A 13258-nucleotide genomic window follows, 5' to 3' on the forward strand; every position below is an offset into this window, starting at 1 on the left:
TTTTAATTAATAAATTAATTGAGTTTTGCAATCAACATCAATTAAATTTTTAATTGAATCAATTAAAAAATTAATTGAAATTTGGTAATGAAATCGATTAATTTTTTAATCAAGATTTTTTTCTATGCCCAATTAAAACTGTGATTGATACTATCATTTGCGTGATTGAAGACATTTCAATTAAAAAATTAATTGGACCAATTAATTTCGTGATTGAATCAGAAAAAAAATTTTTGGGTGTTCGGACTTAATGCGCTTTACAGACTATCAGTTATTCCGGACGACAGTGCTCGTGCCGAACATATCCCATATATTGTGCACATTATAAGTTAAGTCCGAAGGCATAATCGATACTGCTGCATGTTTATGGGATCGATAACACATTTACCGATTATTTAGTCATCGCCGACATGTCGCATCGATCCGACACACTGTAAGATTCTTTACAAACGCCGACATTCCGTCCGGAATAACTGATAGTCTGTAAAGCGCATTACTTATGTGATCAAAATATATGGGATGCGTTCGACATGAGCAATGTCGTCCGGAATAACTGATAGTCTGTAATGCGCTTTACAGACTATCAGTTATTCCGGACGACATTGCTCGTGTCGAACACATCCCATATATTGTGCACATTATCAGTTAAGTCCGAAGGCATAATCGATACTGCTGCATGTTTATAGGATCGATAACACATTTACCGATTATTTAGTCATCGCCGAAAAGTCGTTTCGATTCTACACATTTTAAGATTCTTTGCAAACAACGACATTCCGTCCGGAATAACTAATAGTCTTTAAAGGTGGGTATTAAGTTCGAGTTTAGCTGCTAAAACGTAATTTTTTCACGATTACTTTTCTTTAATAATCCATTTTAAGGAATACAAACTTTGTGAAAATTTGCTTTGGGCTTTTCCCCATCAAGTTATAATAAAATTTGCAACAAATATGTATAATTTCATGCATTTTTCTTACTGATTTAGTTTTCACTTTAGCGATTTTAGCGGCTAAACTCGAACTTAATACTCACCTTAAAGCACATTACTTTTTTTATAAGAATTTTTTTCTAAAGAAATAGTTGAGTTTAAAGATCTGTTTGGCCGAGCCCTTTAAAAAAGTTCCGTATTTTATTTTCTGCATGAATGTAACATAGTCGATCAGACCCTAAGACAGTTACAATTACAATACAGTAACAGTACTACTACCCTGCCAACATTTTTTGAATTTGACGGCACTTCTGAAAATTCCCCTCCACGTCGAAAACAATCGTATACGACGTCAAAAACTCGTCGGAAAAGCGCCGTCACTATTGAGAAGTTGTACCCCGCTAAGTTACTACAAAAAGGTTTCGCATGGGTGCAATTATTAGGTGCCTTTTTAGATAAATTTAGAACGCCAATAAGAACCCCTTGAAACAATCAGAAAAACTGCATTTTAAGATAGTTGTAAAAGAATCATTGTGGTCAAGTAAAACACGATTGTTTAGTTATTTATTTTTAAGAACAAAATACCACAAATGGAAAAAAATTCACATTTTTTGCTTTTGTATGGAGTTTCAACGCGAAAACCGAACAGAATGCCGGCCTAAAATCACAGAGTACCAGGCACTTTCCGGTCGCCTGCTGTCAGTCGCACCGAATATGACGAACATCTATTACTTCTCGGAGATGGAAAAATCTCCGGATTAATTTATAAAGTACCATCACTGATAAGACTATTTCATTTGTTTACAAAATCTCTTCTTCTCTTATTACCGGCGTCAGATTGTTTAGATTCTTTGAAGGAAACATAACGCAAAATCCCATAATCAGAACAATGGAAGAAAAAGCAAGCGTATGCAATTTTCTAAAAGATCCTCTATCGATCAAGTATGTACTATAAAATAGGTATTTAACTAAGAAATTTAATCGATCCCGTTATGTATGACTTTCAGCGATTTGATTACAAGCGGCACAAGTTTTGAAATAAATACAAACTTTGATGAAGGCTTCACTAATGTAATATATGACGAGCTAAACCTTGGATCAGACGATGAACTAGATGACGATTCTAAGAACCCAATTGACCAATCTACGCTGGTTTCGCCGTGGACAAAACCATTTGAGGAATTAAAACTGCACATGCAACAATTGAATCCCTACATGTGGAAAAAGGTAACCAAAACCGGCGATGAAAACGAGCCAGTTGTTCCTATTACCAACACAAGAGCGTGTATCCGTTATAATGCGTACTGGGAAGGGGAAGGTGCCCCATTCGATTCAAGCTTTTTGAGAGGATCATCCTATAGCTTTTACACAGGCCGCAATGAGGTTTTGGAAGGGTTGGAGAATGCCGTATGTACTATGCATAAAGGCGAAAATGCCCAGTTTTTAATATCATACCATTTGCTATTCCGAGAAATGGGTTGCCCACCACGTGTAAAGCCTAAAGCTGATGGATTATTCATAATAGAATTAGTTGGATACAATTTGGTTGGAGACATCGATGCTGACGAGCAAATACCTGAAGAAGATAGGAACAAGTATTCTGTCGTTATAGACAAAGTTAAGGAAATTCATTTAAAAGCCTTAGATTTTTTTTCTCAAGGCATGCATCGTAACGCTTGCAGGGCTTTTGAAAAGGCATTGGATCTGCTGAAGTTCAGTCGTCTCAGCAATGAAGAGGAAGAGAAAGAACAAACGGCATTTCTTCTAAAGCTCTATACTAATTTGGCTGTATGTTACATTAAAGTGAACGCTCCTGCTAAAACTTGCATAATGTGCAAAGAAATCCGGCACTTGACAAATAACAAACCATCCTGTAAAGCTCTATTCCAAGAAGGAAGAGCTCTACTAATGCTGGGCGAATACGAAAGGGCCCGGGGACATTTGATAAAAGCCCAGCATATGGAACCACATAATGCAGACATAAGTCGTGAATTAAAGCTTTTAGAAGAACGCTATAAATCGTACAAAGAAAATGAACAAAAGATGTGGACAAAAGCAATGGGCTTACTTAAAAATGCTCGTAATGAGCCCGTTAAACCAAGTGATGAAGACCTCAACGAGTTAGAACAAGAGATGCTTAAACTTCTGCGAAATTTCAAAGATGACGAAAAACAGAAAGATTTGAAACTCCCTGCAGGTTTGACCAACAGTGAAATAGAAACTCTAGACGAATTGGCAAAACGTTTGGAATTAAAACTAACATTGGATACTTTGGACAATACATTATATACGATCAAAAAGAAGTGATTTTAAATCTAACATGTATATAAATTTGGCCTAGCTACGTACAAACTGAAGTGAAGTGTACTGTAAAATATATAATTTTTAAGTTTTTTTTTATATTACAATAACCGAAGAGAATACAATTTGAAATCTGGTTACAAATTCACGGTGTTCAGTCTTCATATTTTTGTTTTGTAAATTCTCAAAATGTATAATATTTTTGGCAATGTGTTATTTCTGGGCAACAGTGGCAATAACAACCAGTTGGTCTTTATTCGTTTAGTTATTTATTTTGGTTACTCGATTAATCGAATTATTTAAAAATATCCTTTTTTGAATAAACTTTAATCCCCAATGAATTTTTAAACCGTGCATGGACATATCTGTCGTCTAGCCTAGATGCTCCATAAGCCAATTAGGGGCTTAACTCCTGAAAATATTTCAGTTAAATTTTACGCAGAGAGGATATTTGCAATTAACTGGAAGTTAAAGCCCAACGTATCTACATGGAAATAGCTGTAAATCGAATAATTGCACTAGTATACAAAAAAAATCATGTACACTTGATGAAAATCAACTTTTCTTATGTATTTTGAGCTGCTGAATTCGAAAAAAAAAATTTACAAATTTTTTTATGGAAAAGTTTTTGAGATATCCCGTTATTTTAAAATGTTCGCTCTTTTTCACTAAACACAATTAACTGGAAGTTAAAGCCCAACGTATCTACATGGAAATAGCTGTAAATCGAATAATTGCACTAGTTTACAAAAAAAATCATGTACACTTGATGAAAATCAACTTTTCTTATGTATTTTGAGCTGCTGAATTCGAAAAAAAATTTTACAAATTTTTTTATGGAACAGTTTTTGAGATATCCCGTTATTTTAAAATGTTCGCTCTTTTTCACTAAACACAATATATCTCGAGTTAGAAATGTCCGATTATAACGTTGGTTGGTACTTAAATGAAAGGTAATAAGATGACGAATAATCGTGTGTAATTGGATCTGTGATAAGTTAAGTGGTTCAAAAAATATCAATGCGAAAAGTCAAAATTTTCAAAAAAATCGTATTTTACAATGGACCTTTTTCGCTAGAAAAGTATAAACCATTTAAAACAAATTTTTTTCTCTTCATGGTCGTATAGACGATACTCTAACGTAAGTAATAAGACCAACTAGAAGAAAAACGACCGAAAAATGAAAAAGTTATAAGCATATTTTTTGAACCACTTAACTTATCACAGATCCAATTACACACGATTATTCGTCATCTTATTACCTTTCATTTAAGTACCAATAACATTTCTAACTCGAGATATATTGTGTTTAGTGAAAAAAGAGCGAAATTTTAAAAATAACGGGATATCTCAAAAACTGTTCCATAAAAAATGTTTAAACATTTTTTTTCGAATTCAGCAGCTCAAAATACATAAGTTGATTTTCATCAAGTGTACATTTTGAGTGTAAACTAGTGTTATTTTTTATTAAGTCTATGGAATTTAAATAATAACTTTGAGTTAGAGTTCGAATTGCTAGTTCCTAAGGAATCTATCAACATGTCCTTAAGGATAAATATATAAATAAATAAAATGTATAAACTGTATATACAAATATTCAACTTTAATAAAAAGTCTTGCGAAATAACGAATGGAAAAGATCTAAGGAATTGATTGTGAACCATTTTGTATTTATAATGTAATTAAATTAAAAAAGTAACCATGAAAATAAGCGGGTTTTCAGCTTGAAAACTGAACATAGTACTCAGATTTAGCCGCTAAAATCGCTACAGTGAAAACTAAATCAGTAAGAACAAGTAAGGAAAGTCTAAAGTCGGACGGGGCCGACTATATTATACCCTTCACCACTTTGTAGATCTAAATTTTCGATACCATATCACATCCGTCAAATGCGTTGGGTGCTATATATAAAGGTTTGTCCCAAATACAAACATTTAAATATCACTCGATTTGGACAGAATTTGATAGACTTTTACAAAATCTATAGACTCAAAATTTAAGTTGGCTAATGCACTAGGATGGAACACAATTTTAGTAAAAAAATATGGGAAACATTTAAATCTGGAGCAATTTTAAGAAAACTTCGCAAAAGTTAATTTATGATTTATCGCTCGATATATGTGCATTAGAAGTTTAGGAAAATTAGAGTCATTTTTACAACTTTTCGACTAAGCAGTGGCGATTTTACAAGGAAAATGTTGGTATTTTGACAATTTTTGTCGAAATCAGAAAAACATATATATGGGAGCTATATCTAAATCTGAACCGATTTCATCCAAATTTGGCACGCATAGCTACAATGCTAATTCTACTCCCTGTGTAAAATTTCAACTAAATCGGAGTTAAAAATTGGCCTCTACGGTCATATGAGTGTAAATCGGGCGAAAGTTATATATGGGAGCTATATCTAAATCTGAACCGATTTCAACCAAATTTGGCACGCGTAGCTACAATGCTAATTATACTCCCTGTGCAAAATTTCAATTAAATCGGAGCAAAAAATTGGCCTCTGTGGTCATTTGAGTGTAAATCGGGCGAAAGCTATATATGGGAGCTATATCTAAATCTGAACCGATTTCAACCAAATTTGACACGCATAGCTACAATGCTAGTTCTACTCCCTGTGCAAAATTTCAACTAAATCGGAGCAAAAAATTGGCCTCTGTGGGCAAATGAGTGTAAATCGGGCGAAAGCTATATATGGGAGCTATATCTAAATCTGAACCGATTTGGCCGATATTTTGCAAGTTTTTCGAGACTCATAAAATATTCGGATGTACGGAATTTGAGGAAGATCGGTTGATATACACGCCAATTATGACCAGATCGGTGAAAAATATATATGACAGCTATATCTAAATCTGAACCGATAGGGATCGTCTTTGAGCCGAAACAGGACCCTATACCAAATTTTAGGACAATCGGACTAAAACTGCGAGCTGTACTTTGCACACAAAAATACATCAACAGACAGACAGACAGACAGACAGACGGACATCGTTAAATTGACTCAGAATTTAATTCTAAGACGATCGGTATACTAAACGATGGGTCTCAGACTTTTCCTTCTTGGCGTTACATACAAATGCACAAACTTATTATACCCTGTACCACAGTAGTGGTGAAGGGTATAAAAAACACTAGCCTATAAAAATGGGATGCAAACACAAATTCCCGTTTTAAGGTGGGTATTAAGTTCGAGTTTAGCCGCTAAAGGTGAGTACTCCCAATAAACACAAACGTTCGAAAAATGCTAAATTTCAACAATTTTTCAAACATTTTTTCAAAGGATTAGGGTAATATTCAAGTTGAGAAATTGTTGAGAAAATCGCGTTCTCAACAAAAAACAGACATTACCCTCAACAGTGAAATTCAACACATTAGCAATAATATCTCAAGTGTTATCCTCAAATTGAAATGCATCGCTACTCAATAATTTGTCAAACAATTTTCGATGCGAGTCAAATTCAAATTAACATCGTTGCAAATACTTTTCAACCTAAATTTGTATGAATGATATCCCCACTTCAAATTGAAAGTCAAAGCCAAAATTCTATGAATTTTGTATAATTTATTAATTTTCATCAAAATAAAATATATAATAATACACTACACTACATAATACACTACAATACCAATTGATAAATAATAATCTTATTAAACATATCAACAAATAAGAACAAAAAAAAAAAAAAAACAAATAACAAAACTTTAAATATCTTAAACATTATTAGTAAACACTTTTGCATTGATAATTCGATTTCCTTCCTTTTGGTGTCATAAAACAGCATTAACATTTATTAACATGCGGGCAATTTGAAATTAGGAACGTACTGGACCGCGTGTTAGAATTGATTTCCAGCAGAAGGAATTCACAAAATATCCATTTTAAACTGATAATAGCATATGAATTAAACTGACGATGTGATGCACATTTACATCCAGAAGTTGTTGATTTCAACAATTTGTTGCTTTTAACAATTTTAATAGCTTGCACTTGTAATGTTTCTGGAAACTTTTTCTTGTCTGGAAACTTTTTCTTGTCGATAAGCCACTCATTTTTCATTGGTCAGCTTCTTAATGTTTGTAAGAATGTAGCATCCAAAGATTTTAGTTTTCTGCAAAGAGATTTAAATTTAGTGACTTCTCTAAAGTGTTGATTTAATTTTTCATATTGACGTACTAATTATTATAAACTATTTGAAGCAGTTCCAGTTAATTGTCCACAATTTTTTCATCGGCCAGCTTTTTAATGTTTTCAAGAACGTAGAATCCATAATTTCAGTTTTCTGCAAAGAGATATACATTTCGTGACTTCCTTAAAGTTTTATTTCATTTTTTATTTTCACTTACCTATTTTTATAAACTATTTGGTTATTTGTCTAAAATTTTCCATTTTTTTATTTCTTGCAATTGACCACGAACTTCGTTGCACAAATAAGTATTGAAAACCACATGGTTTTTTCGTTGCATTTTAGGGTAGTGTTTTGTCAAAGTTTTCTCAAATTATCTTCAACACCTTTTCAAAGATTTCGTCAACATTTTGGCAAATTGGAAGTAATTCGCAAACAATTTGAAGATGTATTGAAGATGAGCTATTTCAAGTCATGTTGAATTTATGTTGAAAATTATATTTACCCTCAAACTGAAAAGTTGTTGCATTTGAAAAACGCTCATCCTGTGTTTATTGGGCTATGTTCCAGTTTTTTACCAAAACACTAAATTAAAAGTGCAAAAATATATATGAAGACGATAACAGTTTTATCAAGTCTCTGCAAATTAAGCTGAGCTTTAAGCTGAGTACTATGTTCCGTTTTCAAGCAGAAAACCAGCTTGTTTTCACGGTTACTTTTTTTAATTAACTAATTTAGAAATATACAATTATTTGCAATCAATTCCTTGGATCTTTTCCATCCATAATTTGCAGAGACTTGATAAAAATGTTATCGTCTTACTGATTTAGTTTTCACTTTAGCTTTTAGCGGCTAAACTCGAACTTAATACCCACCTTTAGCTTGGACGCTATGTACCTCAAGTTGACAGAATGGAATGTATAGGCCTATGGAACCAGGACATTGGATTTATCACTATTAACATTTCCACGAATCGTAGCTGTAAGGATTATCGCGGATAAGGATTATATGGTAACACTTCGAAATTGGGAACTCCCGCCCAATCATGATTTCAAAAGTCATAACGTAGTGTGAACGGAGTATAATACCGCAAAACATTTCACACGTAGTACTACTATGGCAATCCTATAGCATAGTCATCGCCGACACAATCAAACCCATTGGCCTCGATTTATACTTTGCACGTGTTTGTTTTTGTGTTATTGTTATTCCAAAAAGCAAAATGACATCTAAAAGAGTCAAGTTAACAGAAAATTCTGAGGAATCCAACAATGAACAGGTCACAGAAACTGTACAAGCACGATTTGTTTCTGATACGGGAGAAGAGGCCGGTCCTCCCATCGATTTACCAGCAGGAGTCACTGTAGAGCAACTGGGACTAATTTGCAACGCTTTGCTAAAAAATGAAGAAGCAACACCGTACATATTTTTCGTTGGCGAAGATGAGATCAAAAAAACACTTGACCAAACTTTAGACCTTGCCAAAGTAGACACGGAAAATGTTATTAGCATCGTATACCAACCTCAGTCGGTTTTCAAAGTACGTCCAGTTACAAGATGTACAAGTTCTATGCCTGGCCATGCTGAAGCCGTAATTTCTATAAGTTTTAGTCCCGACGGAGCACATTTGGCCAGTGGTTCTGGTGATACTACAGTTCGACTATGGGACTTAAACACGGAGACTCCACATTTCACTTGCACGGGTCACAAGCAATGGGTATTGTATTTGGCGTGGTCTCCAGACGGCAAAAAATTGGCGAGTGCTTGTAAAACAGGCTCTATTATTCTATGGGATCCAGAGACAGGAAAACAGGTTGGGCGCACACTACTGGGCCATAAAAAATGGGTCAATTGTTTGAGTTGGGAACCGTATCATAAAAATCCCGAATGCCGTAAAATTGCTAGTGCAAGCAGTGATGGTGATTGTCGAATATGGGACACAGTGTTGGGGCAATGCAGTATGGTTATATCCGGTAAATAGGGTCAGAAGATTTGGCAAAAAAACAAATACTTATTCAATACTATTTACAGGGCATACAGCTGCCGTAACTGCGGTTCGTTGGGGAGGAGCAGGTTTGATTTATACATCATCGAAGGATCGAACTGTAAAGGTGTGGCGTGCAACAGATGGTGTTCTATGCCGTACCTTCACAGGACATGCCCATTGGGTCAACAATATTGCACTAAATACAGACTATGTGTTGCGAACTGGTCCATTTCATCCTATATCGGATCGCAATAAGAAATACTCTGATTTGAAAAGTGAGTATAAAATTTAACGTTTGGGAGAATCTGTTAAAAACGCGGTTTTTTATTATTATGTATTGTAGAGGAAGTTTTGCAAGACATGGCCTTGCAACGATACAAGGCAGTGTGTCCCGATGAAATTGAGTCCTTAGTATCCTGCTCAGATGATTTTACATTGTATCTGTGGGTAGCTAATCAAAACAAATGCATACAACGTATGACAGGCCATCAAAATGTGGTGAATGATGTTAAATATTCTCCTGACGTAAAACTCATTGCATCGGCCTCTTTTGATAAGTCTGTACGTTTGTGGCGGGCAAAAGATGGCCAGTTTTTGAATACTTTTCGAGGCCATGTTCAAGCAGTATATACACTAGCATGGTCTGCAGACTCTAGATTGCTTCTCAGTGGGAGCAAAGACTCCACATTAAAAGGTGAGTGTTAAGAAGAATCTTTCATGCTTTCTCCATTACAAGTTACCATATAAGACCCAAATTGAGTCATCTACCCCGCCAGATCTTTACTTTGTCTACAGATTTATCCAATGAACCTCGAAAAATAATTATATGCTAACTCAAAACATTATCTCGATTTTAGTTTGGAGCATACAAACGAAAAAACTGGCACAAGAACTACCAGGCCATGCGGATGAAGTATATGCTGTTGATTGGGCTCCAGACGGTTCCAAAGTGGCGTCTGGGGGAAAGGATAAAGTTGTAAAATTGTGAGTGAAATATTTACACAAGGTACATATGGAATTTTCTAATTTTCCTTTACAATTTATTTACAGATGGGCTTATTAGTTAAAATCATTTTATATAAATGCTGGAAATGCAAATGATGGACGATTTGCTAGGAACATAACCCGAAACAACACATAGACACAATTGTATTGACCATTTTGTACATTAAATATCTATAGATTTTAACTCTTGTATTTGTTTTTGTAAACGCTTTCTTTCTTCTTCTTCGTTGATAAAATATTGTTGAGGAACAGCGGAATCAGATTGCAATGCACACCTAGCTGCTGCAAATCCATATGATATGCTTTCATCCACACTAAATCCACGTAAGAGACCGGTAATAAATCCTCCTGAGAAACTATCTCCTGCCCCAGAAACGTTGACGATATTAGGAACAACAGGAGCACTGTAGAAACGTCTACTGAAGCCATTGCCCGAGGATGGCATCGAATATGTCATGGATTTCGAATTGTAAAATTGATGATTAAAATTATCGCCCCGCAGATTCACTAGAACTCCATATGCGCCAAGAGTTACAACAATACAATCGAACATGCCTTCTATTTGTTTCAACAAATCAGTACATTCACTAACTAAAGCTTCCCGTCCTGACGCAATTGAGCTATTGGGATCCCACTCTATTGTTGTGCCAGTTATTGTCTCTACAATTGCCTTAAGCTCATAGATATTTGGAGATATAAATCTTATTTGTTTCGATAATTTTGTGTCCAGCTGAAAAGGTTTTCCCGCAATCAACATATCAGTAGGTTCAAAGAATACATATTTTCCGTATTTCTTTGCTAGTTCCAATATTGTTCTCATAGCCTCGGAAGACAAATTGCCATCCATAACTATAAGCGGACATTTCTTAAGTTCTTGTTCATGCTGCTTGATTAGTTTTCCGGATATTGACTTGTGGATTTCCATATTAGCTAGGCATAATTTGCAATTACCAGTTTTATCAAAGAGTATGGAACATATTGACGTAGTGTTTTCCGAATCAATGTGAATATTCGAACGTAATGGACTAGGCATTAATTCCAAGAGGCTTTTGCCCGTATGGTCATCGCCAACCACGGAAATGAAATTGACGCTACCATGTAATTTATGTACACTCTCTGCCAAATTTCGACCTACTCCCCCAGCTGAAACCTTTGCATTTGTTTTGTATGTAGCCCCATCTAGGGCCAGAGGGCTATCATCTAACATTGTCAAACAATGGTCGACTATAGAGGCCCCAATAACCATTGGTGCACATTCCAGCTGAGAATTGCCTTTATTTTTCTCACGATAACCGTTTAATTCGCAGGCTATGTCAGCTGCAACTTTCGCATTATTCTTTATAAGGGCAATGTTAGCCTTGAGACTACTGCCTTTTGTAATTTCGGCCACAGCAGCTAGCATAAAGGGTGTGACATTTTTTCCTTCGATGCCTTTTTGCAATGCTTCCTCGTAGGCTTTATCAATAGCTCTCCTTATTGTATGTTTATCTAGGGCATACTCTTCAGGTATAGGCACACCAATTAGCATACCAGAACTCAAGTTTAAATCCTCCAAAGTTCACCAATGTGGTATCACAATGGACTGAATAGTCTAAGTGAGCCTGATACATCGGGCTGCCACATAACCTAACCTAACCTAATCCTCCATTGCCTTAACTAAAGATGCAGCCTCTTTGGCCGAATTTAAATTGTAAGGTGCTTTGGAACCACTGTCGCGTGTGTAAAAATCAGGGAAGTGGCCATCGTTGTCATAGGAAGCAACAGCCACACCTTGACTTTCTAGGTATTCGAGAGTGCGTGGAATGTCAAGAATTGATTTAACACCACTACTTACAACTACCACTGGTGTCCTGCCCAGTTCCATTAAGTCTGCTGATATGTCAAGTGTAATATGCCCATCTCGATGGACTCCACCTACGCCACCTGTTGCAAAAATTCGAATTCCAGCCATATGTGCTATAATCATAGTAGCAGCCACAGTAGTGCCTGCGCATTTCGTTTTTGCCACGACATATGGCAGATCTCGTCTGGAACACTTCAATACATCTATTTTGTGAACTTCTGATAATTTTTTTATGTCGTCCGAACTCAATCCAACCTTTAGCCGGCCATCTATACATGCTATAGTAGCCGGAACTGCTCCCACTGACCTTACTACATCTTCTACCTCTAACGCTGTCTGCATGTTGTCGGGATATGGCATACCATGGGTGATAATGGTAGATTCTAGAGCAACCACCGGTTTTCGTTGAGCAAATGCATTTCGAATACTTGGATGTACGTCAAGTAGATTATGTATATTTCTGGAGTTCACATGAGTTTTGCACTGCGTGAGAAGTTTATGTGGTACACTTGTAAGATGCCTTAAAAACATCTTTTAATTAAATTATCTTTCAACGATGTGAACGCAAAGTGATCATTGGCTTTCAAAATGCCACATTTTATACTCTCTAAAAACCAAAACAAATAGAATATGGTAACGCCACTAGTTGAACTTGCATAGAGTAAATAGATAATACTCTATGGAACCTGCTGTTTACTTGATAATATATAGAAATTCGGGTGATTTGATGACAAATATTCTCTCAACCAGTACGTTTTCCGAAGGTAAAATTAAGACTAGATCAGATTCTGGATTTATAACATCTAATTTTGTTTGAGTTTTTGAAATCATAAACATTTCGTGTAAATGATGAAATAAAGCCTTGATTTGAAATCTGTAATCTGTTACCTAAATCATTACGAGGAGTAAAATCTGGACATTTTACTTCTAGTTTCAAGCAATTTTTATGATCAGTGTGGCTGCGATACCCTCAATACGTGAAATGGGTCTATATCAATGCCTTACATAATTGGCCGTTAAAATATCTATAGAAATAAAATTTTGAGAAAGTTTTCTATAGA

General features: G+C 35.3%; 3 protein-coding genes and 1 long non-coding RNA gene across 5 annotated transcripts; 2 read left to right on the forward strand and 2 right to left on the reverse strand.

Annotated features, from left to right (window-relative positions):
• Positions 1–1711: 1711 nt before the first annotated feature.
• Positions 1712–3373, forward strand: LOC142227946 (inactive peptidyl-prolyl cis-trans isomerase shutdown-like). The gene is made up of 2 exons (XM_075298188.1): positions 1712–1870; positions 1936–3373. The coding sequence occupies exons 1-2, from the start codon at positions 1818–1820 to the stop codon at positions 3233–3235; spliced, it is 1353 nt and encodes a 450-aa protein (XP_075154303.1). The 5' UTR covers positions 1712–1817; the 3' UTR covers positions 3236–3373.
• A 3407-nt stretch (positions 3374–6780) lies between these two features.
• On the reverse strand, positions 6781–7962 carry LOC142230183 (uncharacterized). Of its 2 annotated transcripts, XR_012720596.1 has the most exons (4): positions 7868–7962; positions 7583–7748; positions 7413–7518; positions 6781–7347 (listed from the first exon to the last, which is right to left on the reverse strand). It is a non-coding gene; the product is annotated as an uncharacterized LOC142230183 (long non-coding RNA). The 2 variants fall into 2 exon arrangements; XR_012720595.1 differs by lacking the exon at positions 7868–7962 and having other exon boundaries at positions 7583–7855.
• A 553-nt stretch (positions 7963–8515) lies between these two features.
• On the forward strand, positions 8516–10538 carry Nle (notchless protein homolog 1). Its single transcript, XM_075298189.1, has 5 exons — positions 8516–9335; positions 9394–9624; positions 9693–10043; positions 10207–10333; positions 10400–10538. Exons 1-5 carry the CDS (start codon positions 8585–8587, stop codon positions 10410–10412), a joined length of 1473 nt encoding a protein of 490 aa, XP_075154304.1. The 5' UTR covers positions 8516–8584; the 3' UTR covers positions 10413–10538.
• On the reverse strand, positions 10363–12828 carry LOC142227948 (uncharacterized). Its single transcript, XM_075298190.1, is given in 2 exon segments — positions 10363–11903; positions 11991–12828. Coding segments are annotated over 2 exon segments (2124 nt in total). The 5' UTR covers positions 12729–12828; the 3' UTR covers positions 10363–10517.
• Between the last annotated feature and the right edge of the window lie 430 nt (positions 12829–13258).

Source organism: Haematobia irritans, chromosome 3 (assembly GCF_050003625.1).
Source record: "Haematobia irritans isolate KBUSLIRL chromosome 3, ASM5000362v1, whole genome shotgun sequence".
Classification (NCBI taxonomy): domain Eukaryota; kingdom Metazoa; phylum Arthropoda; class Insecta; order Diptera; family Muscidae; genus Haematobia; species Haematobia irritans.